General features: G+C 41.9%; 2 protein-coding genes across 2 annotated transcripts; one reads left to right on the top strand and one right to left on the bottom strand.

Moving 5' to 3' along the window:
- Positions 1-388: 388 nt before the first annotated feature.
- On the top strand, positions 389-8528 carry LOC112217504 (gamma-aminobutyric acid receptor subunit rho-1-like). Its single transcript, XM_042300654.1, has 9 exons — positions 389-509; positions 952-1058; positions 2793-2860; positions 3019-3242; positions 6003-6085; positions 6231-6371; positions 6485-6637; positions 6835-7031; positions 7226-8528. Exons 1-9 carry the CDS (start codon positions 439-441, stop codon positions 7517-7519), a joined length of 1338 nt encoding a protein of 445 aa, XP_042156588.1. The 5' UTR covers positions 389-438; the 3' UTR covers positions 7520-8528.
- Positions 8529-13013: 4485 nt separating this feature from the next.
- Positions 13014-26108, bottom strand: LOC112217503 (peptidase M20 domain-containing protein 2). Its single transcript, XM_024377823.2, has 7 exons — positions 25603-26108; positions 19965-20113; positions 19257-19399; positions 18902-19056; positions 15951-16086; positions 15706-15813; positions 13014-13624 (listed from the first exon to the last, which is right to left on the bottom strand). The coding sequence occupies exons 1-7, from the start codon at positions 26014-26016 to the stop codon at positions 13434-13436; spliced, it is 1296 nt and encodes a 431-aa protein (XP_024233591.1). The 5' UTR covers positions 26017-26108; the 3' UTR covers positions 13014-13433.
- Positions 26109-27632: the final 1524 nt, after the last annotated feature.

The raw sequence follows: 27632 nt of genomic DNA, 5'->3' as shown, positions 1-27632 counted from the left end.
ACACGCTGCAAGTACCCACCTCTCCCATCTCCTCATTGGTTTTTAGGAGCATATACACACGTGCCATCACCTCATTGGTTTTTAGAAGCATATACCCATGTGGGTGATTGAAAGATGAACTGAGGTCCACACTCCAGTTGGTAGTGGTAATGCACCTTAAAGTTGGTTGCCAACAGCCATATAACGTACAAAGAAAAAGAAGCCTGAAGGAAACTAATTTGCTAGCTAATGTGTCCTGGGATATAAACATGGGGTTGTTTACCTGAAATGCACAAGGAGATGGCACGTGGGTATATGCTCCAAAAACCAATGAGGGGATGGGAGAGGCGGGACTTGCAGCGTATCAAGTGTCACAAATAGAACCAAGTTCCATTTTAGCGCCTGGCTACGCAGACGCTCGTTGACGCGTGCGAGCAGTGCAATGATTGAATAACGTGTATGTGTACATTATTTTGCAACGCTCGCTTCGGTGTGGTCAGCATGTTATCCTTAGCATGGGCAGGGTCAAGGTAAGTTCATATGCCCTGTGATGCATAGTTCCAACTTGAAATGAAAAACACTGCCATAATTAATTAATCCTCATGAATATAAGCATAATTCTATGGATATTCTGATAATATTATATTTTGTAAGCCCTTTTGCCTTCTGATTGTTATTATTATTATTATTGTTATAGGACAAATACATGTTGTATGTAGGGTACCATTCGATAGGATGGTTGGTTTTCATATAGCCTGAGTGCCAGTCTGTTTGTGCCATCATGACAACTTGTCACTCATTGTCATACCAAACATGATTGGTTTGACAGTGACAGCAGTGGAGTTGGCAAGAGCACAAATTGATCCAGGGCAGAATAGTCTTGACAGTATGCTAGAGGTTCAGAGACAATGAAAATAAGTGTAATTTGAAACCGTTTGTTTCATTAGTCATGTTTTTGTCCCCTCCTCACAGCCCTATACTGAGAAGGATTCCGGATATCACCAAAAACACCATGAGTAATTCAGAACAGCTCTTAAGCATAAATGATCACGACTTCACAATGAGGCCTGGCTTTGGAGGTGAGGGTTTTTTAAGTGCTTTATTGCGAGCCTTACAAATCTATCATTATCGTCATCATCCTACTGTACAGTTCACCAATATTTTCTGACATACTTTCAATTCTTACTTAATCATGATTTATCATTAAGTCGTGGTTAAATCATGCATTGATGTCGATGACAGATTTTCTGAAAAGTTGCAGCTGTTTTACTCAAGTGAAGATATAGGCCTTTATCAGTTCTCATAAGCAGATATACACGATGTCTCGTGCTGCAGTGTGCCTTGAATTGATGAGATAACCAACTGGGATTATGTCTGCTGTGATTAATTACACAGTAGTAGCACCAGTCTGGAGCTCAGGGTTTCAATAACACTTCTCTGACTTCTCTAATCTGAAGCCTTCTTGGGACCCGAATCCAGCTACTGCTTACTGAAAAACACCAATAAAAGGGGATAAATTGAGATGTAATTTAAGTCCAAAAATTATTAAGATTCCAGAATAATCTATACAGACAGTGAATTGTAACAGACGTAAACAAAAAATGCAGGGTTATAATTCCGCGGTGGTGTTTAAAGCCAGTGAATAGTTGATGTGTGATTGCTCCATGTGATATGACATATTTTACAGCATACTGACTCAACCATGTATTAACAATATAGATGCAATATGTCTGCTATATCATCTTGTGTGAATCTGCACTTGAGCATGCAACAACATTGCCACATCATTTTGTACTAAGAGGCAATGTAGGCTCTTATAACTGAGTCGTATCTTTGACTGTTTTACATTGTGGTTATACGTACATACAGTACCAGTCAAAAGTTTGGACATACCTACTCATACTCATCAAGGGTTTTTCTTTATTTGACTATTTTCTACATTGTAGAATAGTAGTGAAGACATCAAAACTATGAAATAACACATATGGAATCATGTAGTAACCAAAAAAAAGTGTTAAACAAATCAAAATATATTTTAGATTTTAGATTCTTCAAAGTAGCCACACTTTGCCTTGATGACAGCTTGTGTTTTTTGCAGGGCTCTGGATGAAAGGGACTAGAGGAGAAAAAGCTCATGGTTTTTAATAGAATTGTCTGGATAAACAGGGCCCTTAAATACAGCTTCATAATCCAGACAGTTTAGTATTACAGCATTTTGGAAGTATAATTTTAGATAGCCATTGACCTTTTGTTTTTGTCTGTATTTAATTATGTACTGTCAAGATTACCCCTACTCCGATAATTAACTATAAGTTATTTAAAGAAACGAGTTACATAAATGTTAACATATCTGATTGGTTTTGTTATAGTGCTGTCAAATAATATATATTTTTTATCAAGTTAGTCGCAGGATTTGCTGTGATTAATCACGATTTCTGTGATTAATTGTGATTTCAGAAGTGTGCTAAAATTGAACTCTAATTTAGGATTTTTTACAAACATAAGAATATTGACATCTTGATTTTGCTCAAAGTAACAGTAAGCTAAACCCAGTAAATTGATAAAGCACACTTTCCTTAACCTCAATCTTAACTTGTTTTGACGTCGCATTGTTGTTTTTAGCTGTATAGATTTATGTATTTGGGATGTTTTCAGTTCATTTTGAACACTGTTTTTTAAATGAGTGCCTGACATTTTTCAAAATGGACCTCAAGTTAACTGATTAACTGTGACAGCCCAATGGAATTTGTTTACTTATGTGTTACATGTTTTCCTTTGAATTAAGATCAGATTTGAGTTGTGTATCTTTGCAGGACCTGCTGTTCCAGTTGGAGTTGATGTTCAGGTGGAAAGTCTGGACACGATCTCAGAAGTTGACATGGTAAGTGGTTCAATATTTTCTGTGAGCTGTGATGTAAACCAAAATAAAGCATCCAAGATGCATAGATCATCCATGATTTGAGGATTTGGAAAGAAGAAGGCAAGACAATATGTGATGGCTCTGTTGAAATACTAGCATTGTCATGCTCTGTGTTTCAGGACTTCACCATGACCCTGTATATTAGACACTACTGGAAAGACGAGCGCCTCTCTTTCCACAGCACCACCAATAAGAGCATGACCTTTGACGGGCGCCTGGTCAAGAAGATCTGGGTGCCAGACATGTTCTTTGTCCACTCCAAGAAGTCTTTCACACACGACACCACCACAGATAATGTCATGCTGAGAGTCTACCCCGATGGCAAGGTGCTCTACAGCCAAAGGTAATTCACCTGGTCAGAGTCAAACTATAGTTTTGTTCTCAGTTTAAAGCATACTGGGGTAATGGAAGAGGTTTAGTGAAACATACTTCTGTGATGATGAGTAACATTGCCTGAGACTGGAAGGCTTGATAATAATGGATCGGATTTATATAGCTTCTTTCTACCTACTGAGGTACTCAAAGTGCTTTACATAGCATGGGAGAAAATCACCTCACCCAGGGGCGGCTCTAGCCTTTTGGGGGCCCTAAGCAAGATTTGGTTAGGGGACCCCCACCTACATTTTACATCTCAATCAAGGGCAAATAGACAGATTATTCACCTAGTGGACTCAGGGACTCAAACCAGCAACATTTCAGTTACTGGCTCAACACTCTTAACCGCTAGCCTACCTGCCGCCCATAAGGCTCTGGTCAACAGTAGTGCAATTAATAGTTTTCCAATTTGCCAAAAATACATTTTACTGGGCCCCCCCCTCCTCTTGATAGTGGAGAGAAATAGTTCACATTTAAAGTTCTACACATTTTGCCATTGGGTAGAAGGAACATTTTGCAGTTTTATTGCTAATTTCTTGCAATTTCCTGTAATTGCTTATGCCATGCTAACATGATCTGAGTGAGAATGACTAACGAAGTCAATGGGGGCTCCCTGGAGATCATGGCCCCTGGGCATGTGCCCTGCGTGCCTGTTTGGTATTTTGTCATGATAGTTGGCTAGACTAAATACCGATCTAACAATTGTTAGATGACATGGCCTGAGTGACTGTCAGTGAGAGACATAATAAGAGAAAAAGTAATTATGCACACATTTTGAAATTGCACCTTGTGTATTCTACTATTCTTACTCCCAATAGTAAGTTGAGACCCCACTGAGTTCCTAAAAAATTGTAATGCTTTTGGTCAGGCCCCGTAGTGGCCGGGGGCACTAAGCAACTGTTTATGTCGCTTATGCCAGGAACCAGCCCTGACCTCTTCCACCACCAAGGTTTTAGCTAAGCAGATACCTTTGTGAACTGTAGTGAGTACAGTAGCTTGTTACGTAAAATTAATCCAGAAAAAGCCGACAAATGATGGGTGAAATGTAGTTTGCTAGGTCTGATCACTATTTGGAATGGAATCAACTGAAGAGAAGTGTGTGGTGTTGTAAACACTAGTCTTTGCCAACTGGCAATTTACCCCCAAAGTGATTTCATTACGCAAATCACATAGCTGACAGATGAGGCAGGCTAAATTTAAACCTTCCATTCTTCTTTTTTTTCACCCATGAGCAATTTGCAAATGGTAAAGTGCTGTCATGCTGTTATTGTGGGATCTATATCCTGGCCAAGTGTGTCTATATATTTAACTTGACCAATAAATAGACATGCAGTTTGTATCATCACAACACCATTTAATGAATGTGGTGATAAACTGTTTGTCAGTAAAGTATAGGCAAGCTGCAGGCAGAAAGTGAGTTTGTCATTTTAGTGAGTAATCAGAATGCTGGACCCAAGAGAGACACTGAATTTGTAATCCAGTTGGTCCAATTGAGAGTTTAGTCAACAAGAGCCAGTATCAAGATGTCTGTGTCCGTAGCGCCCTCTGCTGGCAGTCAAAACACACTGCATACAGTCTTCTTGACACCTGTGGACACGGATAGTCATTAACACTTCCATCACTGGTGGAGTCAGCGATCCTGCTCCCAAAACTCTGGTTTTGGGACTGTGAAGTCTGCCCTGGTAGACACACAGGCCGTCTGTAATCCCAATCTTGCGGTGGATTATAGGATTTCTCTGTCATTACGGATGTATAGGATTTGTGGAGGGACAGGGTGGTGTGTGTTCTACTTTAGATACAATGCAGGCTCATCATTAGGGTTAATCTCTCTGGGGGTTGGAACCAGAGATTTGACAGACAGAAACAGATTGGGAAGGGGATTAAATACCTGTTTACTATACGTGGACCTCCCTCCCAGAGGATCCCGTGTAGCAGCGGGTCTCTTCTATACTGAGTTGGATTATCTCTGCTATATTCATGTATTCATCCCTGCCCTGGGGGCTCCAAATCTCCTCAAACAACGGACTCTGTGTGTACTGTATGTGTCTGAAATATGATATACAACAACACATATTCACCCACATCCCCCAGCCCCAACCTATTTCTCGTTGTATTATTGTATCTACATTACTCAGTGTATTTCTTGACCTATAGGACAGTCCTTCCAGGATTCTGCGATCTGAACAGTATTATTATTATTTTTATTATAATAATTTTAACCATTCCCGCATATTATGTGTGGGCTTGTTAATTTGACCAATCACTTCACTAGTTCTGCATAAAACAGTCAAATCATCGCAATATTAACGCAAGCAACTGAACCATCACTGCAGTACAAAAAGAGGGATCGCAATTTCTACCAATCGCCGCACATTTACCCCATAATATGGTTCAATCAAGCCACACATCAACACACTTTTTCCTTTGTCATTGCATTTTCATGATAAATTGGACAAAATCATTTCATTTTGCCATGCAAAATGTCAGCATTGCTGCAGCAAAATCAAGCATTTTTGTCTGCAAAATATACATGTTTTTTCCTGTGAAAACCCGGAGAACTACTGATCTTAGCCCGAGTGCCAGTCTGTTTGTGCTAAAATGTCAACTCCTTGTCACTCATTGTCATTGCAAACATTGGCCTTGGCAATGACAGCAAGAGCGCTGGCAAATGCACAAACAGATCTGGGACCAGGCTGTACTCAGCTGTCTGTGTTGTGTTCTCACGCAGGGTGACAGTGACATCAATGTGCAGCATGGACTTGAGTCGCTTCCCTCTGGACACACAGACCTGCTCCCTGGAGATCGAGAGCTGTGAGTCTCTGCTCTGATGACTTCACTTCCATTTTGACTCTCTCTCTCTCTCTGCTGTCACATTCAATTATATAATATAATGCACCTGTTCATAGACTCTTGTTTCAAGTGGTGGACACTGAACAACAAGCCCCTTTTTTTTCAGATGCGTACACGGATGACGATCTGATGCTCTACTGGAAGAAAGGGAACAATTCCCTGAGCACTGATGAAAATATCTCCCTCTCCCAGTTCCTCATCCAGGAGTTCCAAACCACCTCAAAACTAGCCTTCTACAGCAGCACAGGTACAGCACTGAAGGCTGAAACAGCACCTGCTATTCACTGTGATTTATCAAGGTTGGGTTTCTGTTATGCTAATACAATGCATTGTATATAACATATGTAATAATCCCTCCAGGCTGGTACAACCGTCTGTATATCACCTTCACCCTGCGACGCCACATCTTCTTCTTCCTGCTCCAGACCTACTTCCCTGCGACTCTGATGGTCATGTTGTCCTGGGTGTCCTTCTGGATCGACCGCCGGGCCGTACCGGCCAGGGTTCCTCTGGGTGAGTTAGCCCTTAGTAGTCCAAGATTTTAGCCAGCGCTTGTTCGAAGCTTATTATGATTCTGTCTTCTACAGGGTTGATGTTTCGTTATTACAAAGCCTAAATACCACTGATATTCTGCTTTCGGTAGCATATCTTGCTGTGTCCCTAAGTTTCAATCTTTCTGAACAGACGTTGTGTGTTGTGCTGTGCTCCAGGTATCACCACGGTGCTCACCATGTCCACCATCATCACTGGAGTCAACGCCTCCATGCCCAGGGTTTCCTACATCAAAGCTGTGGACATTTACCTCTGGGTCAGCTTTGTGTTTGTGTTCCTATCGGTGATAGAGTACGCTGCAGTGAACTACCTGTCTACGGTGCAAGAACGGAAGGAAAAAAAACTACGAGAAAGGGTAAGTGCCATTTTAACAATCCATGGATCCAAAGTGTCAGTTTCTCAGTCTGTAAAATATGCCCTGGGAAGAGTTTACCATTTAAAATTCCTCTGGAAAAAGTGTAGGCTAGATGTGTACAGTATGTGCTTGTCGGATGGAAAATGTGAGTACTGTAGCTCGGGATCAAACCCGATCTCTGTGTCTGTCTGCAGCTGCCCTGCACCTGTGGCATGACCCACCCGGGCGTGATGGGCAGCTACAGCGAGGAGGACGTCAACAACACGGGGAACTATGGCTGTATGCTCGAGGAGAACGGCGCCATGAAGCAGCAGAGGATGATGGTCCATCTGGACATTGAGGAGAACAACCAAATCACAGGACATGTGGGCTCCAGTGCCTACAGCAGCATGTGGGTCGACACCCACGCCATAGACAAGTACTCCCGGGTCATCTTTCCTGGGTCGTATACTCTGTTTAACATCATCTACTGGTCCTGCTACCTTTAAAGATGCACAGAATGGAACGGAGGTCGTTTCCCCAGATATAAAACACAGAAAGTGTCACAGCATGTTGCTACACTCTTTATACTGTGACACTTTCTATGTTTTAAAAGTTCTATATTTTTTAAATGTGATTGCTGACATGCAAAGCATTTTGGGACTGTATCAACAGTGGACTAACGCAAATACCAAAACATAGTTTTTGAGCGGTATTTTCCTTTAAGTGAGAGAACAAAGCTATACCAAATAATTTCTGTAACAATAAGTACATTATTGTGCAGTTTAAATGAGAGTAGCATCCAGAATTGCATGTCTTGGCAACTTTGTAAAACGTTAATGCAATGTCTATGAAAACAGTGTCCAAATGGTTATTTCAAACTGTGCTATATAATTTCAGGGTATCATTTTGTGTATTTTGGTTACAAAATGGACCACTACACCTATTTGATTTGTGTTCCCCCTTTTCTGGATATGCTTGAATATGTATTGAATAACAGTACTTGTACAGTGTTTTAGCATGAATCTGTTAACTGGTTAAAAATTATTCCATGCATTTCTTTCCGTTTCTGCGCACCCTTCTCATTTATTTTAGTGTTTGATTCAACATGTGGGACAGGTTATTGACATTTTTATTTTGTCATTGATTTAAATGTTTTCTTCTAATGGCTGTTTGTGAATTCTGTACATTATTCTTACATTTAGTTAATAGGCTACATATTTATTATATGATGATGACAGCTTCATTCACGTGCAATGAAATCTACTGGACTAACAGATTGAAGAAAACCCTAAATATTATTATCAGTAGACTTTTGTCAGATTAATTATTACATTTCCTGAAAAGGAGATAAAGATAAAGAGATAAAAAAGTTAGGGTTACTTGCGTAACCCCGGTAACCCCGGTTCTATGCTAATATGAGTGAGACGGGATTCACGGCTCTATGGACTCGAAGAACCAATCGCGCAACATCTGTTGGAGACAGACGGGTCAAGTGGCGAATGAGGTGAGCCCCTCTCCCCCTCAGGAGGTTGAAAAGATTTGGCATGGGCACTCAGATCACGAAAAGGTTCCACAGCTGCGCCGTTGAGAGCAACTTGACTGGCTGCAACACCACTTGATATGGCAACTGCACCGCCCTTGACTGCAAAACGCTACAGAGGGTGGTGCGGACGGCCCAGTACATCCAGGATCTCTATATCAGACGGTGTCAGAAGAAGGCCCCCAAAAAATGCCAAATACTTCAGCCCCCGAAGCCATAGACTGTTCACTCTTGCTACCCTTCGGCAAACGGTACCAGAGCATCGGCTCTTGGACCAACAGGCTTCGAGACAGCTTCTACCTCCAAGCCATAAGACTGCTAAATAGTTCATGAAATGGTTACCCGGACTATCTGCATTGATCTGCATCTTGCACTGACTCTATGTACACCTGGCTTCGGAGAGCATGTCTGAGATGTCTCACATTAGAATATAGCCAACTCCCATATCAGCAGAAATGCTCTCTGAAGCCAGGGTAGTCCCAAGAACATCACCCCCTCAGTGGCTTCAACAGTGAGGCAGTATACACCAACAGAAGATGCAGTGACATCCAGAAGGTAAAGTAATAAAGGTATGAGGTGTGGTCCAACATGCCACAACACAAATCTCTCTTAAGGAAATGCCTTACAACAGTGCCCAAGAGGTAGGGGTTATTGTCGTTGTAGCGCAACACTCTCACTTCATCCAAGCAAATGCACAAATTACACACTGAACATAAACAGTGGAGACGCTATTCTTCCGTAGAAGTGCAGGGCGGCGGGTGGAAAGGCATTAACTCAATTTTAAGCGAGACAATTTTAATTGCCACAAACGCATAAAGGCGGGTTTGGGTAAGAATGTTACCCTTGATAACTCTGGGGCAAACTGTAGGCACGAATGGTGGACTGCGTGCAGCTCACTCACTCACTGTGCGGATGTAAGTGCAATCAGCAAAGATGTCTTGAATGAGAGATATTTCCAGCGGCTCAAAAGGTTGCTGTGATATCGGCCCACGCACAAAAGAAAGATCCCAAGATGGGGCTAAAGGCTTGGAGACTGGGCGTAAGCGATGCTCTCCCTTCGTAACAGAGGGTGTTTCCGTACTGTGTTGTCCTCGAAGCCTATATGACAGGCAGAGATAGCGGCTGAATAGACCTTAACAGTGAACTGTTTTTCGGCCACACCACCAAATGTATCCTCTCACAGGCCAGGTCCAGATGGCCATGGTTTCTTGGTGAGGGTGTAAAATCTCTCTGCCCACCTGGGTCGAAAGATCCCTGCGCAACGGTAGTTGTCAAGGCTTCAGAGCCTAACCAGAACCGCTAACCAGAGCCTCCCTGGCCATCGAGGGGCTAACAAGATGAAGGATAATACTTGTTCCCTCACTCTGTTTAGAGTGGGGAGTATCAAGCATAGAGGAGGAAAAGCGTAGAGAATTACCCCTTTGCCAAGCGTGTGCCAGCGCGTCCAATCCCAGTGGTGTATATCCTGCTATCGCCAAGAACAATAGACAACACGTCTTTGTGCTGTGAAGAGATCTACGGCGGCTAGACCGTATCACTCCCAGATCTGGTTCACCACCTGGGGATGGAGTCTACACGTAACAGGTTCCCTCTGGACAAAAAGTAATGAGAGGAGTCGTGCGTAATGAGAGGAAGTGTGCCCTGCTCCACAGTCTTGACAGCTAGTCTGTGTCGATGCAGAGAGCTAGTGACACCCTGGTGTGTTGATGTATGCCACTACAGTCGTATTGTCTGTCCTGACAAGGATATGATAATATCGAAGGAAGAGCAAAAAGTTTATCAGTTTGAATAAAACACTGTCAGCAGTTAGGTCATTTAAGGTATGGCAGTGCTGTGGGGATCCTCGTGCACTTCACCCCACCCTGTTCACGATGACACTACCCCTTAGGGGAGCGCGTGAGAAGAAGATCGAGGGTCTCTTCCAGTTACGGAGCGCTGAGAGACAGTCTGTGACAGTGGAAGCTCCCCAGAGGAGGAAGGGGAGGACCATCCTCCTCAGTGAATCTCATTTATTTATTTATTTTGTGCAACATTTAAAAAGTTAGCCTTTTTAGATAAACCGATACAAAATATATTCACAAATAATTGATTCAAACACACTGTGTTTGCAATGAAGGTCTACAGTAGCCTCAGCAGCACTCTGTAGGGTAGCACCATGGTGTAGCCGGAGGACAGCTAGCTTCACCCTTTTCCATAGACTTACATAGTAATTATGACAACTTATGGAGGACATCCGCCAACTCATCAGAGCTTTTGCAACATGTTATCCACCCAATCAAAAGGTCAGAGAATGAATCTAGTACTGAAAGTATAAGCTACAGCTAGCTAGCACTGCAGTGTCTAAAATGTGGTGAGTAGTAGACTCAAAGAGAGAGAAAGACAACGGTTTTGAACAAATTAATCTCTTTAAAAAAGAAGTGCAGGTCGGGACACGAAGTAAACTGTTGGATGCCCCTCACTGCCGCTGGAGGCGTACCCCTAGGTAGGACGTCCCTTCTTTCCCCAAGGGAATTAAGTGGGCGGGACCTCGATGAGGCAGCAGCTTAGGACCGCTTCCCCCGCTGACCTCTGTTAGGAGAGTCGAACTAAGGGTTCGCAGCCTGGTGCGTTGCTGAGGGTTTTGCGTTGCAGACAATCCTGGTGCCAGCATGTTGCCCTCTCCCTACCACAAGGCCTTGGCTCATGGAAGGGGAGAGCAGGTTACCACGTTACCCAGATCTTTTTTTTTTTTACCTTTATTTAACTAGGCAAGTCAGTTAAGAACAAATTCTTATTTTCAATGATGGCCTAGGAACAGTGGGTTAACTGCCTGTTCAGGGGCAGAACGACAGATTTTGTACCTTGTCAGCTCGGGGATTTGAACTTGCAACCTTTCGGTTACTAGTCCTATGCTCTAACCACTAGGCTACGCTGCCGTCATTTAGCAGACGCTTCTTGGGGACAACAGAAGTTAAAGGCTTCGCCTACCGTACAAAGTTCTTGTGTATCGGTTATGATGGCGACAGAAGGCCTAAACAGTTCCTTCGATGCGATAGGACTATGGAGGAAATCTGCCTTTTCCTTGTGCGAGAGGCTGGACATGTTGAGCCACAAGGCTCCACCACCGCAAGGCTCATGGCGCGCCCACAACCTTGTATGACGACTCTGGAGGCCCGGAGGTTGAGATCTGCAATGACAGATATCGTCCCATAGGTACTGGATGACTGTGCCTTTGCCTAAGATATTGCCTATCTCTAGCAACAAATTGGCCTGGTAAGCCAACAGTAGGGACATTACGTTCAATGCACATACAGAACATGCCGTAGATATGTAGACCTTATGGAATATGGAGGCGGTGAAACGCTTCAGGGAGAGCAGTGGTGGTCATTGACGAGGCACTGGGGTTGAGGTGGTTAGCCAGTGACGGCTCGACCACCGGCGGCTTGCCAAAGCCCCTGTCCTCCTCCGCGATCTTGAGTCTGACCACTGTCCGTCTGCAGACATCGATAAGTCCGAATCTGTCATTGGGTATCCTAGCTCCACTGAGGTAGGAAGAGGGCCTCAAGCCTGGGGCTTCCTCTTCCCCCTCTTCTTCCTCTGGGAAGATGCCAGTCATTTCCTCGTCAAATCAAATCAAATCAAATCACCAAACGTGTCAATGACAAGGTCCCCTTCCCCTTCCCCCGCTGCAAGCTCATCAAACAGTGGTTTGAAGTCCTCTGGGTAACTCTCTGCTACCTCCACCCATGTGGGTTGAGGTTGCGTGGTAGCCTCCTCACCTGCAGGCTGTGAGGGTGATAGGGCCCACAAAAGGACTGCTCTTCACAGCCTTCACTTGAGGGCGGTCTTGGGAAAGTCCATACCGTGCACAGGGTGCACGGGAAAGCGAGTGCTGACCTAGCATGTTACCCAGCTTAGCTAAGTCTTCCGGCGAGAGCTAGCCCGTTGTAGTGTTTTTAGCTAACTTTTGAGCTAGCTAGACAAGAGACAGGAGCTAGCAATGTTACCTTTGCAGGTAGTAATGCTGGTGTGTTTAACTAACTTTCCAGCGAGCCTTGCGGTGTGGGCTAACTAAGTTTCGATAGCTAGCTGTATACTCAAAGCAAAACTTTCCTTTTGGTCAGTACTCAACACCATCGACAGGAGCTGAGGCCCCAAGTTTGGCAGTGTTAACCTTACTGTTCGCTTGAGAACAGTTCAGTAGGAAGACTTTAGTGAGCATAGTGAGCATAGTCTCTTCCGCAAGGAAGAGAGGCGAGAATGACCAGTGGGCGGGCGAGTGGCACCTTATAAGGAGACCTGTCTGTCTCCAACAGACATTGTGTGATTGGTTCTTTGAGCCCAGTGATCAGGCGAGCAACGTATTTGAAATTAAACCTGCTTATCCAATGCCACATTGATATGACATTTGTTTGGAGTTAAGCCTAATTTCAACCAAAACCTGGAAAGGTATATCCTACAAAAGAAAAGGCTTTACAAAATGTAATGAGGGTGTTTTTATAATGTAATGATAATAACAATTCAAGTGCTCACACATAACAGAGACTCATATCTTTGGTAGAAGCACCAAATAGTGTTTTTAGGGCCCCATAAATGGCTGAAAATCAAGTTGATTAAGATTTTCCTCCTATCAATAGCCCATCATCAGCTGTTGGAATATCAAAACTGACCAGCGGATCAGTAGTATTTCACTCTATTATGGTTACCTTTGACCAGAAAGATCAGTGAACACAAACATTGGTCAACAGAGAGCTACAGATCACAGGGTTTTGTTCTAGCCCCACACTAAGTTAGGTAATTAATTTCAATAAGATCATGAAGTTGATTGGTTGAATCAGGTGGGCAGGAGATGACATGGTAGGCTATCTGCCAGAGCCTACTGTTAGTATACAGTATGTGGTTCAGTGCTGGGCTGCCCCTCCACAATGTTTGGCCTCTGAGGCCCCTCTCAGGGCCCGCTCCTCCTTTAGGTTAGCCTCCTTTAACTCCTCTCTGGCTCTCTGCAGCAGCTCTGGGCACAGCAGCACATCCAGTGCTGTCATGGCCAGAGCCTTGGCCGCCCGCAGGGTGTAGAACTGAGCTTTATCATCACCTAGACGATGGATTCAGAGACACACACAAGTAAGCCTATGTGAAAAATGGTTGAATGGTTGAATACTATATTACATAATATACAGTACCAGTCAGAAGTTTGGACACACCTACTCATTGCAGGGTTTTTCTTTATGTGTACTATTTTCTACATTGTAGGATAATAGTGAAGACATCAAAACTATGAAATAACACATATGGAATCATGTAGTAACCAAAAAAATGTTAAACAAATCCAAATATATTTTATATTTGAGATCTTTCAAAGTAGCCACCCTTTGCCTTGATGACAGCTTTACACACTCTTGGCATTCTCTCAACCAGCTTCATGAGGTAGCCATCTGGAATGCATTTCAAATAACAGGTGTGCTTGTTAAAAGTTAATTTGTGGAATTTCTTTCCTTCTTAATGCATTTGAGGGGGGGGTATATATATAGAAGATAGCCCTATTTGGTAATATACCAAGTCCATTTTATGGCAAGAACAGCTCAAAAAAGCAAAAGAGAAATGACAATTGATCATTACTTCAAGGCATGAAGGTCAGTCAATCTGGAAAATTTAAAGAACTTTGAAAGTTTTTTCAAGTGCAGTCGCAAAAACCATCAAGCACTACGATGAACGGCTCTCATGAGGACCGCCACAGGAAAAGAAGACCCAGAGTTATCTTTGCTGCAGAGGATAAATTCATTAGAGTTACAAGCCTCAGAAATTGCAGCCCAAATAAATGCTTCACAAATTCAAGTAACAGACACTCTTTGCACACTCTTGGCATCAAGAGTGTTACACACTTTTTTGGTTACTACATGATTCCATATGTGTAATTTCATAGTTTGGATGTCTTCACTAGTATTCGAAAATGTAGAAAAAAAGTACAAATAAAGAAAAACCATTGGTGTCCAAACTTTTGACTGGTACTGTACTGTATTTTCACTGGACAGCTACTGTAAAACAGGGGTAGGCAAACCTGTTTGTGTTTCATACATATTTTTTTATGTTTATGCTGCACTCATATTTGCCCTTCTGGGACAATAAAGACTTACTGAACTGAACTGGGGGGAAAAAAACTTTTATCTATCTAATGGAGTAGACTACAGCTCATTCAGAATGTATTCAGACCCCTTCCCCTTTTCCACATTTTGATACGTTACAGACTCTAAAATTGATTCAATGATTTGTTTCCCTCATCAATCTACACACAATACCCCATAATGACAAAGCAAAAACAGTTTTTTAGAAATGTTTGCAGATTTATATATATATTTAAAAAAAACTTAATTACATAAGTATTCAGACACTTTGCTATCAGACTCGAAATTTAGCTCAGGTGCATCCTGTTGCCATTGATCATCCTTAAGATGTTTCTTCAACTTGATTGGAGTCCACCCGTGGTAAATTCCATTGATTGGACATGATTTGAAAAGGCACACCTGTCTATATAAGGTCCCACAGTTGACAGTGCATGTCAGAGCAAAAACCAAGACATGAGGTCAAAGGAATTGTCCGTAGAGCTCCGAGAAAGGATTGTGTCACGGCACAGATCTGGGGAATGGCAACATTGAAGATCCCCAAGAACACAGTGGCCTCCATCATTCTTAAATTAAAGAAGTTTGGCGCACAGCCAAGACAGCCACTCCTGCGTTTCGGGACAAGTCTCTGAATGTCCTTGAGTGGCCCCAATCCACCCTGACAGAGCTTGAGAGAATTTGCAGAGAAGAATGGAAGAAACTCTCCAAATACAGGTCTGCCAAGCTTGTAGTGTCATACCCAAGAAGACTCAAGGCTGTAATCGCTGCCAAAGGTGCTTCAACAAAGTACTGAGTAAAGAGTCTGAATACTTATGTAAATGTTATATTTCAGTGTTTTATTTTTAATACATTTGCTACAATTTCAGAAAACCTGTTTTGGCTTTTTCATTATGGGTTATTGTGTATAGATTGATGAGGGGAAAAAACAATGTATTCAATTTTAGAATAAGGCTGTAACATAACAAAATGTGGAAAAAGTCAAGGGGCCTGAATACTTTCCGAATGCACCGTGTCTACTGTGTTTCTAATTGACTTCAGGTGTATGAGAAAGACATACCAGCAGCTACGGTGTATTCCTCTGTGTGGTTTAGAGCATCTGAGCCAATGTAAAAGTAAGGGTGGATTCCGGGAACAATAAAAGACACATTGCCAAAGTCTGTGGAGCCTGTGGAGATTACAAACACTCAAAGGTCTTTCATTCTACATTACAGCATTACAGTTTCATTGCATAACAAGAACATCGCCTCCTAGTTCTTCCAATGACCACAATATAGCCTGTGGAAAGCACAGTTGCTGTCTTACCAGAGGTGTTTTTGAGGACATCTTCATCTGTAGTGAATTCCATCCCCAAAGCCTTGCCGTTTACCTCATACAACCCATGCAGGGTGGGATTCCGCAGGACATTGTGAAAGGCATTCCTTGCGAACTCCAGTTCAACCTTTAAAAAATATATATTTTTGGTGAATCGCTTTGGATCAGGGTTAGGGTCCATTTGGAATTTCTGAATTTAATGATATTCAACTCATTGGCCACACCCAACAGGAATCAGAATTTGAATATTCTGTAAAAGTAACCGCCTCTTTACTGCCGTATCATGTCCCCTAATCTTTTGAATGGGCTTGAAGATTATATTAGCAAATTCGTGAAAACGCAGTCATTGATATACAGTGCCTTCGGAAAGTATTCACAATTCCTTACTTTTTTCTACATTTAGAATTTTAAATGGATTTTTATTGAAATTGTGCCTCTGATCTACACACAATACCCCATAATGTCAAAGTTGAATTTGGTTTGTAGAGAAATATTGAAAAAAAAATGTAACTTAATAGTCTTGTGTCAATAAGTATTCAAACTCTTTGTTATGGCCAGCTTAAATAAGTTCAGGAGTAAAAATGTGCTTAACATATCGCATAATGAGTTGCATGGTCTCATTCCGCGTTCAATAAGTCTAGAGCATCTTATTTGAGTTTGACAGTCGTTTCACTGACTTTGCATCACTTGAGCCTATTGCCACTTATATGTGCTTTCCATTTGGCACAGACATAAATGTGGAAGTCATTGCCTCCAAAATGGGATCACATGTTCAGTTGGACACAACTATAGCAGAAACTGAAATTCTCACCCTTCAAATTGACATTCAGCTGAACTCCAGGGCAACCACTGAGATGAAGGAAGAGTTCTAGGAGCTACTGCTAGAGAAGTATCCCAACATAAGAATATGTGCTCTCCACTTAACAGCCCTTTTTGGATCAACCTACCTCTGTGAGTCTGCATTTTCTCACATTAAGTACAGATCTACTATGACTGATGACCACTTTGTGGCCTGCATGAGACTTGCAACAAGTTGCTACAGCCTTGACAATGAAAAACTACTAGTATCCACGCAATGCCAAAAGTAACACTAAGGTAGGACATTAAATTAGTTGCACTTATTTGTGGAAAACATGTTATTGGTCCACATTATATTTGGGTATCAAATAGCAGCAGGTCCATGCTCAGTGGTGTGTTGCGTTTCATACTTGTTGTTGGTTGGTTTAGATTTAGAGACTGGTAGATCTCATCAGACTGGCAAATGAAAAAGTAGATCTCACATCAAAGAAGGTTGGGTACACCTGCTCTACAGAATAAAAATATTCCAAAACATGCATCCTGTTTGCAACAAGGCACTTAAGTAATACTGCAAAAAATGTGGCAACGAAATGAATAGAAAACGGTATGATTGGAGCAAATCCAACACAACACATCACTGAGTACCACTCTTCATATTTTCAAGCATGGTCGTGGCTGCATCATGTTATGGGTATGTTTGTCATCGGCAAGGGCTAGGGAGTTTTTTGGGATAAAAAGGAACTGAATACAGGCAAACTCCTAGAGGAAAACCTGGTTCAGTATGCTTTCCAACAGAGACTGGGAGACAAATTCATCTTTCAGAAGGACAATAACCTAAAAGAAATCTACACTGGAGTTGCTTACAAAGACGATATAGAATGTTCCTAAGTGACCTAATTACAGTTGACATAAATCGGCTTGAAAATCAAGACATGTAAATGGCTGTTTTAGCAATGATATTCAAAATAACTTGACATAGCTTGATTTTTTTTAAAGAATAATGAACAAATATTGTACAACCCAGGTGTGCAAAGCTCTTATAGACTTACCTAAAAAGACTCACAGCTGTAATCGCCGCCAAAGGTGCATCTACAACAAAGTATTGACTCAGGGGTGTGAATACTTCTGTAAATTAGATATTTCTGTATTTCTATTTTCAATAAATTTGATAGAATTTCTAAAAACATGTTTTCACTTTGTGATTATGGGGTATTGTCTGTAGATGGGTGAGAAAACAAAAATATTTAACCAATTTTGAATTCAGGCTTTAACACAACAAAATGTGGAATAAGTTAAGGAATATAAATACTTTCTGAAGGCACAATTATATTTGTGTTTGTGGATATCATTCAAAAAGCCTACACCAGTTAAAAGACTAGGAAAATGTTGCATCACTTGCTTAGCATATTGAATTTGAATTGAAGGAAGTAGAATTTAATTCAAACCAATTCAAAGAAATCAATGGAGACATGAAACATGAGTCTCAAACATTTTGCCAAAAGCATCTTCCACTTATTACTGCAAAGAATATAGATATTTCAAATATAAACTGGATTATATAACTGAAAGATGCCAAACAGTATTTTGTTTGTATTTTTGCCATGATGTGTTAGGTTGCTCCCTTCAATTCTAGAGTGTATGATCTAATGCATTCTGGGAAATTATTTTCCCCCATAATATTTTATAACATGTAAGTGAATTATGAATTATTACAGACAACCTACAAAATGTTCTTAGAATTTTTCCAGAGGACTGTAATTATTTAAATAGACTTTAGGATGAGTTTTAAATATGAAATGTTTCAAGAACATGTTAAACATAGTATTGGTAACCATACATGACGTCAAAATAATCTACTTCCTATCAATCAAATTCAATAAAAAATGCTGCTTCCTGTGGAGTGAGGCCAATTAGAATGTAATTAAAATTCAAGAATTTAATTTTAATTATAGACTAATTCATAACTCAATTCAGAATTGAATTAATTTTCCTACTTTGGAAAATTATGTTGAGGAAATTTGTTTGTTAAATATAACAATAATGTGTGACACGCAAAAAGATAAGTTATTCACATATTTCTCTTAAATGATTATATTATTATTATATTATTTTCTTCTTTGTGGTGATTTTGTCATTGTGCTTACTTCACAGCCAGTTGCCATGGCAGCGGCTCTAAAACACATCTCAGCCTTGGCCTTGATGGTGGGCAAGTCTTTACGCAAGGGAGTTCGGAGATAGTACTCCAGCTCTGTGTAGGCAGGGATGATGTTGGGTTTCACCCCTCCATGCTTGATGATACCTGCACAGGACCACACAAGGAAGCAATGTAGAACTATATTTGGTAAATGTTTGCTGCATAGAGTTTGCAGGCCTCGCATTCCTTCTGCGTAGAGTTTAAAATGGCTCTGAAGTTGTTATTGTGGAAATAAATATTACTCTTGAAGACAAGATCAGGAGGAACATACAGTACGTGTTTATGTTAACTGAGCTGTCCCTCACCGTGGATTCTCCAGTCTGGCTTGAGTTGCTGTCTGAGCACTGAAAGGTTATTGTAGGCAAGGACAGCAGCGTCCAGCGCGTTGACCCCTTCCCAGGGATAGGCTGCAGCATGAGATGCCTTGCCATGGTATCTCACTATGACACTGGAAATAGAAAAATTGTGCCAAAACGTTGGTCTTTACCCATAAAATATTGGAAGCATATTTAGAGTGTGTGACTATCTGAATATATATATATTTTTTTACACAAGTTTACTCTTCTATTAGTCAGTACCACTTACAACATTTTTGAGTGTGTATCAACTTATGCCTTTCACTGGTAATGAAACAAGAAACCAGACCTAGGCCTCAGAGTCATGACGTTGATCTGGTTTATTCTGAGATTCATCAGCGGTATCTCACATGTTGCAACTGGTCTGACTGCAGCCTGAAATAGCACTGCAATGCAGCTAGGGGCCCCAGTACAGAGTTCATGCATATTTTACAAGGGGTTCTCTGCCAACAATGGATTGCACTCTACAACATTGATCTCTACCTAATATGTTTTCCGTTCTAGCAGCCATTAACTATGACAAGTGGGATTATGAAAGATTGAGTATGTTTCCCATATGTACCCTTTTAGTAGTGCGCTATAAAAGGAATGTAGTGCCATCGGGTGCCACAAAAATACAATTAGACTGTTGTGTGTGAGCCCTTGAAATAACCTTACTCGTGTTCAGCCACATCTGGAAGCCAGGAAGCATCCTCCTGTGAGGGATGAGCCATGAATACCACGTCCATGCCATCAAACGCTCTCTCTCTTATCAGGTCGATTTTACCCCCTCCATCCTCTTCTGCTGGGGTTCCCAACACTGTCACCTGTGGAGGAAGAGTTGGCTGGTCAATGTGTCCAGAAAATGAGCATTAGGTTCATGCAAATCCTATTTTACAATGCGCTCAAGAATGATGCTTCAGGTTATTGGATGTGTAAGGGAGGTTACCCTAGAGTTGGGGGTTACAGTGAGGTGGCAACAATGCAGAGCTGATTTTCTTTCCCAGCGTGAGGCTTTTATTTGCATGTGGAGATAATAGCCAGTGTCACGTTCTGACCTTTATTTCCTTTGTTTTGTATTTATTTAGAATGGTCAGGGCGTGAGTTGGGTGGGCAGTCTGTTTGTTTTTCTAGGTTTTGGGTATTTCTATGTTTCGGCCTAATATGGTTCTCAATCAGAGGCAGGTGTCATTAGTTGTCTCTGATTGAGAATCATACTTAGGTAGCCTGGGTTTCACTGTGTGTTTGTGGGTGATTGTTCCTGTCTCTGTGTTTGCACCAGATAGGACTGTTTAGGTTTTCGCACATTTATTGTTTTGTTAGTTATTTCATGTCTAGTTCCTTTATTAAAGAACATGAATAACCACCACGCTGCATTTTGGTCCGCTTCTCCTTCACCACAGGAAAACCCTTACAGCCAGCTATATTTATAGGCAATTATTTTTTATAAATACTTCCTCATATGCGTTCTCCTGTTCTATTGGTTTTCTTTCCACGTTCTTTCATTGTCTAACAGCCAAAGGCATTATCCTAATCATATTAACAACCCATGATAGTTGTTGCATCTTTAAATCCCCCCTCTTCCTAATGGATATTTCCATCTCTGTCCATGAAACCTCTTACATGTGCAGTGCGCATTTTAGAACGGTGTTTTCCCGCAAATTGCATTTTTGAACATTTACGCATAAGGCCTACTGCCGTGTGTACATTTGTTATTTTGTGTTTGATGCACCATTCTCTGTAAACCCTAGACACAGTTGTGCTTGACAAACCCAGGAAGCCCGCCAGTTTCTGAGATCCTGGAGCTGGCGCGCCTGGCACAGACCATGCTCAAAGTCGCTTTGGTCACTTGTTGTGCCCATTCTAATGTTCAACCAAACAGTAACTGAATGGCTCGATGTCTGTCTGTCTGCCTGCTTTAGCAAGTCACTGCCACTTGACTCAATGTCTGTAGGAACAAACCATTTTCGTGAACGTTTGAGAACAACTGGACAATAGAACTCACAGGGCTGAGCTTGCATTATGCAGGTTTACATCGTGTAGGCCTATGCAACTGCAATTAAAAAAGCAACTCACAGTCTATGCCATCACTGTTGTGTTGTTTTTTTTACATTCAGGTAGGCTAATAATTGTGGATTGAAAAGGTCAAGGTAACCTAGCCAGCCCAAGTTGAAATATAAACCAAATTCGATCACATTCACATTTTCAGAAAATTAATTTATCCTTTATAAATTGACTATAAATACACAACATTACAAATGTCTTCATCCTTGCCAGGGGGGACAAGGCCTGTAGCATATGCAGCTGTGGTTGTAATCAGTAGCCTCCAGTTGATCACAGTAGACTACAGTTGATCAGACTGAAAAATCACCACATTTCCATCACATATTTTTTCAATTTTACTAGGCAAGCCAGTTAAGAACAAATTCTTATTTACAATGACGGCATAACCCGGTCAAACCCGGACGACTCTGGGCCAATTGTGCGTTGCCCTACGGGACTCCCAATCAGGCCGGATAGGATTCAGCTTGGATTCGAACCAAGGTCTGTATTGACGCCTCTTGCACTAAGATGCAGTGCCGTACACTGCTGCGCCACTCGGGAGCCCCATACAGCATGTCAGATCGGTAATGTTTAGGTGTAGACTGATGCAACATTTCTGTGAAATGTTTGTGCTTGTGTAACTCTGGCGGGAGTGAGGTGTTTTTACTTTTGCTTTATTCACGGCCGGGAAATTTATCTGAGGTCGTGCAACCCGATACGATTCATGGTTGCTGCGTTCACGTCGTGAGAACATAGCAGGGGTGAAATGTAGGTGCAACTCGATATGATATGTGCCTCTGTTCACGACAGGGGAACTGAGCAGGAGTTAACGACTTCAGTGAAACTCCACGTGATTATTGCATTCGTATTTTCTGGTGTTCCTCCCACAAAGTTTTGAGAATGACACAAATATTAATTTTCAGAGTTTGCTGCTTCAGTATCTTTAGATATTTTTGTGAGATGTTACAATGGAATACTGAAGTATAATTACAAGCATTTCATAAGTGTCAAAGGCTTTTATTGACAATAACATGAAGTTGATGCAAAGAGTCAATATTTGCAGCGTTGACCCTTCTTTTTCAAGGCCTCTGCAATCCTCCTTGGCATGCTGTCAATTAACTTCTGGGCCACATCCTGACTGATGGCAGCTCATTCTTGCATAATCAATGCTTGGAGTTTGTCAGAATTTGTGGGGTTTTGTTTGTCCACCTGCTTCTTGAGGATTGACCACAAGTTCTCAATGGGATTAAGGTCTGGGGGTTTCCTGGCCATGGACCCAAAATATCAATGATTTGTTCCCCGAGCCATTTAGTGAAACCGCTTGCATGTGCATTCTGCATCACATTTTAGAACGTGTTTTCACGCAAATTGCATTTTTGAACATTTATGCTTAGGCCTACTGCCGTGTGTACATTGTTGTGCCTAAAATGTGAATAAATAATAGTTTATCAACATTTTAAGCAAAACATTCCAATCTGTTCTATCAGCCCTATTAATTGATACAGCATATACCTCCACTACACTACATTGATGCGTATCAGTGGAGATTAAGAAGTGAGTTTACACAACGCCCACTGAAAAATAAGTGGGTATACAGCATATACCTGCATATACCCTCCACTACACCAGTGACAGCATGGTTAGTACATAATAACAAACATCATGGCAGCCTATTTTGACTCACTTTAATATATACTCAGTGGCCAGTTTATTAGATACACCCATCTATACTGAACAAAAATATAAATGCAACATGTAAAGTGTCAAAAGATCTCAGAAATGTTCCATATGCACAAAAAGCTTATTTCTCCAATTTTGTGCACAAATGTGTTTACATCCCTGTTAGTGAGCATTTAGCCAAGATAATCCTCCCACATGACAGGTGTGGCATATAAAGATGCTGATTAAACAGCATGATCATTACACAGCCGCAAACCACGCGTAAGCACACCTGCCCAGGACCTCCACATCCGGCTTCTTCACCAGCGGGATCGTCTAAGACCAGCCACACGGACAGCTGATGAAACTGAGGAGTATTTATGTCTGTAATAAAGCCATTTTGTAGGGAAGAACTCATTCTGATTGGCTGGGCCTGGCTCCCCAGTGGGTGGGCCTATGCCCTCACAGACCCACCCATGGCTACGCCCCTGCCCGGTCATGTGAAATTCATAGATTCGTGCCTAATGAATTTATTTCAATTGACTGATTTCCTTATATGAACTGTAAGTCAACACTCCCCACACCATTACACCCACCACCACCAGCCTGTACCGTTGACACCAGGCTGGATGGGGCCATGAACTCATGCTGCTTATGGCGCACCTGTTAGCTTGCACGATTCGTTCCATTCTCCTTCGACCTCTCTCATCAAAGAGCTGTTTTCGAACCCCCAGGACTACAGCTGATTGGATATTTTGTGTTTGACGCACCATTCTCTGTAAACCCTAGACACAGTTGTGCTTGACAAACCCAGGAAGCCCGCCAGTTTCTGAGATCCTGGAGCTGGCGCGCCTGGCACAGACCATGCTCAAAGTCGCTTTGGTCACTTGTTGTGCCCATTCTAATGTTCAACCAAACAGTAACTGAATGGCTCGATGTCTGTCTGTCTGCCTGCTTTAGCAAGTCACTGCCACTTGACTCAATGTCTGTAGGAACAAACCATTTTCGTGAACGTTTGAGAACAACTGGACAATAGAACTCACAGGGCTGAGCTTGCATTATGCAGGTTTACATCGTGTAGGCCTATGCAACTGCAATTAAAAAAGCAACTCACAGTCTATGCCATCACTGTTGTGTTGTTTTTTTTACATTCAGGTAGGCTAATAATTGTGGATTGAAAAGGTCAAGGTAACCTAGCCAGCCCAAGTTGAAATATAAACCAAATTCGATTACATTCACATTTTCAGAAAATCAATTGATGTATTTATAGCCCATGTGTTTGCGTTAGGATAAAACAATTTTATCCTAACACAAATAAATTGAATATAAATACACGACATTACAAATGTCTTCATCCTTGCCAGGGGGGACAAGGCCTGTTGTAATCAGTAGCATCCAGTTGATCACAGTAGACTACAGTTGATCAGACTGAAAAATCACCACGTTTCCATCACACATTTTTTCAATTTAACTAGGCAAGCCAGTTAAGAACAAATTCTTATTTACAATGACGGCATAACCCGGTCAAACCCGGACGACTCTGGGCCAATTGTGCGTTGCCCTACGGGACTCCCAATCAGGCCGGATAGGATTCAGCTTGCATTCGAACCAAGGTCTGTATTGACGCCTCTTGCACTAAGATGCAGTGCCGTACACTGCTGCGCCACTCGGGAGCCCCATACAGAATGTCAGATCGGTCATGTTTAGGTGTAGGCTGATGCAACATTTCTGTGAAATGTTTGTGCTTGTGTAACTCTGGCGGGAGTGAGGTGTTTTTACTTTTGCTTTATTCACGGCCGGGGAATTTATCTGAGGTCGTGCAACCCGATACGATTCATGGTTGCTGCGTTCACGTCGTGAGAACATAGCAGGGGTGAAATGTAGGTGCAACTCGATATGATATGTGCCTCTGTTCACGACAGGGGAACTGAGCAGGAGTTAACGAATTCAGCGAAACTCCACGTGATTATTGCGTTCATATTTTCTGGTGTTGCACTTGCATTCAGTAGTGTCTATGAGTTACGTGATTATGAAGAAAGGACACAGATGGTTCCTGATGTGAGATATTCACTGTGGTGTTAAACAGAACAACTGGTGCTGTGAGATTAGGATATCAGGACCTGTAACAGTAAAGCAAAGGATCACAATATATGGGAAAATGGAATGGCTGCAGTTTTGCGGTTATGAGAACATGATGAATGGAATGCTAAGGCAATAAATGTACTTAAAGTGTGTATTCTTCTTATTCTGTCCTTTTGCTGTAGGCCTATTAATGTTCTGTATTATGTCATGCTTTCTGTTTTGTGTGGTCCCCGGAATATCGCTGCTGTAGCTAATGAGGATCCTAATAAAATACTAAACACTAAAATGAACACTGGAGGTAAGTGGAGAGCGTGCTTTGCACTTGGGCGTGCCTTGTGGCCGGCTCGCACGACCTATTATGTCGGTGAGACACACAGAACCTGTTTCCAATATGGACTGCTAAAATGTGCAAGAGTTGACAAACCGTGAAGAAAAACAGTAGGCATACTTTCTCATTCTTGTTAACGCTTTTGAATCAACATTTTAATGAAACTGTGAGCTTGCACGTAAAATATATCTTGAAACATTTTACCTGTACAGGGACGGGGAAATCGGGTGTGTGTTCTACCAAAGCTTTCAATCCGATCGCCGCAGCAGCTCCTATTTCCGCAATGAGGTTATGGCCACATGCATGTCCAATGCCTGGCAGTGCGTCGTATTCACTCAAGAAACCAACATTTATGACATTATTGTTCTCCTTGCCACCGACAGGTCCCCATATGGCACGGAATGCTGTCTCGAGCTTAAAATGACTGTCCACAGTCCATCCCTTCTCCTCTGAGAAAAATGTAACTAACCTGTCGTGGGACTTTCTTTCTTCATATGCGAGTTCTGGGCAACTCCATATGTCTTTACTAAGACGATGAAGCCTGTCCTTGGCTTCGTCGATACAACTGCCAACTTTTTGTTTTAGCTCCAGGAGCGTATCTGTAGCGTGCTGAGCCATTTATAACGAGTCGACTGAGTCAGCACTAAACACTGGACTGCAGACAGTAGGGAGTCTTCATTTGCTCAGATTGACTGGAGTGTTGGATTTTAAATCTTGGTCAAAGGGCATGTTTATGTTTTATAACGGGAATGTTACACCAGGGCCAGACTACTGCATTTGGGGCCCGTGGCACCGACAGTTTTTGGGGGATCAGCCAATTTACTGCATTTCAACAAATTTTGCCATGGTGCATTGAAAACAATGTGCTGTTTTATAATGCTATTCTATACATTTTGTAATGAGGCTAAGTGAAAATGCTGCCGTTTTAAAGCACATTTTCTGAAATTCTAGTTTTTGCCATGGGGCAGAGATTTTTTTGTTGCTATTTTATAGTGCATCTCATGCTTTTGTTCACATTTTGCCATGAGGCTGGGAGAAAATGTGGCAGTTTTAAAGTTAATTTCCTGCTATTATCCTACTTGAAGAATAGCTTCGTCGTGGCCAAAAGTTTTGAGAATGACACAAATATAAATTTTCACAGTTTGCTGCTTCAGTGTCTTTAGATATTTTTGTCAGATGTTACAATGGAATACTGAAGTATTAATTACAAGCATTTCATAAGTGTCAAAGGCTTTTATTGACAATTACATGAAGTGGATGCAATGAGTCAATATTTGCAGCGTTGACCCTTCTTTTTCAAGGCCTCTGCAATCCTCCTTGGCATGCTGTCAATTAACTTCTGAGCCACATCCTGACTGATGGCAGCCCATTCTTGCATAATCATGTTTGGAGTTTGTCAGAATTTGTGGGGTTTTGTTTGTCCACCTGCCTCTTGAGGATTGACCACAAGTTCTCAATGGGATTAAGGTCTGGGGGGTTTCCTGGCCATGGACCCAAAATATCAATGATTTGTTCCCCGAGCCATTTAGTTATCACTTTGCCTTATGGCAAGGTGATCCATCATGCTGGAAAATGCATTGTTCATCACCAAACTGTTCCTGGATGGTTGGGAGAAGTTTCTCTCGGAGGATGTGTTGGTACCTTTCTTTATTCATGGTTGTGTTCTTAGGCAAAATTGTGAGTGAGCCCACTCCCTTGGCTGAGAAGCAACCCCACACATGGTCTCAGGATGCTTTACTGTTGGCATGACACAGGACTGATGGTAGAGCTCACCTTGTCTTCTCCGAACAAGCTTTTTTCCGGATGCCCCAAACAATCGGAAAGGGTATTCATCAGAGAAAATGACTTTACCCCAGTCCTCAGCAGTCTAATCCCTGTACCTTTTACAGAATATCAGTCTGTCCCTGATGTTTTTCCTGGAGAGAAGTGGCATCTTTGCTGCCCTTCTTGGCACCAGGCCATCCTCCAAAAGTCTTCGCCTCACTGTGCGTGCAGATGCAATCACACCTGCCTGTTGCCATTCCTGAGCATTTTTTGGGGGGGGATTCAGTTTTTGCATGGCAAAGAGGGATTTGCAATTAATTGCAATTAATCGGATTACTCTTCAAAACATTCTGGAGTACATGCAAATTGCCATCATACAAACTGAGGCAGCAGACTGTGTGAAAATGTATATTTGTGTCATTCTCAAAACTTTTGGCCATGACTATGTGCCAGATCAAATGTTCTTCAGG

This window comes from Oncorhynchus tshawytscha, linkage group LG18, assembly GCF_018296145.1.
Source record: "Oncorhynchus tshawytscha isolate Ot180627B linkage group LG18, Otsh_v2.0, whole genome shotgun sequence".
NCBI classification, from domain to species: domain Eukaryota; kingdom Metazoa; phylum Chordata; class Actinopteri; order Salmoniformes; family Salmonidae; genus Oncorhynchus; species Oncorhynchus tshawytscha.
This window is presented reverse-complemented; position numbering and strand designations above follow the sequence as displayed.

What these genes read in the sequence shown, in the direction of transcription:
- LOC112217504 (XM_042300654.1), top strand. Translation starts at nt 439, where the DNA reads ATGTGTACATTATTTTGCAACGCTCGCTTCGGTGTGGTCAGCATGTTA. An exon ending in CGATCTCAGAAGTTGACATG is followed by an intron (nt 2,861 to 3,018) that starts GTAAGTGGTTCA and finishes TCTGTGTTTCAG; the next exon opens with GACTTCACCATGACCCTGTA. An exon ending in AAAAAAAACTACGAGAAAGG is followed by an intron (nt 7,032 to 7,225) that starts GTAAGTGCCATT and finishes GTCTGTCTGCAG; the next exon opens with CTGCCCTGCACCTGTGGCAT.
- LOC112217503 (XM_024377823.2), bottom strand. Translation starts at nt 26,016, where the DNA reads ATGGCTCAGCACGCTACAGATACGCTCCTGGAGCTAAAACAAAAAGTT. An exon ending in ATTTCCCCGTCCCTGTACAG is followed by an intron (nt 20,114 to 25,602) that starts GTAAAATGTTTC and finishes CTTCCTCCACAG; the next exon opens with GTGACAGTGTTGGGAACCCC. An exon ending in GGAATACACCGTAGCTGCTG is followed by an intron (nt 13,625 to 15,705) that starts GTATGTCTTTCT and finishes TCCATCGTCTAG; the next exon opens with GTGATGATAAAGCTCAGTTC.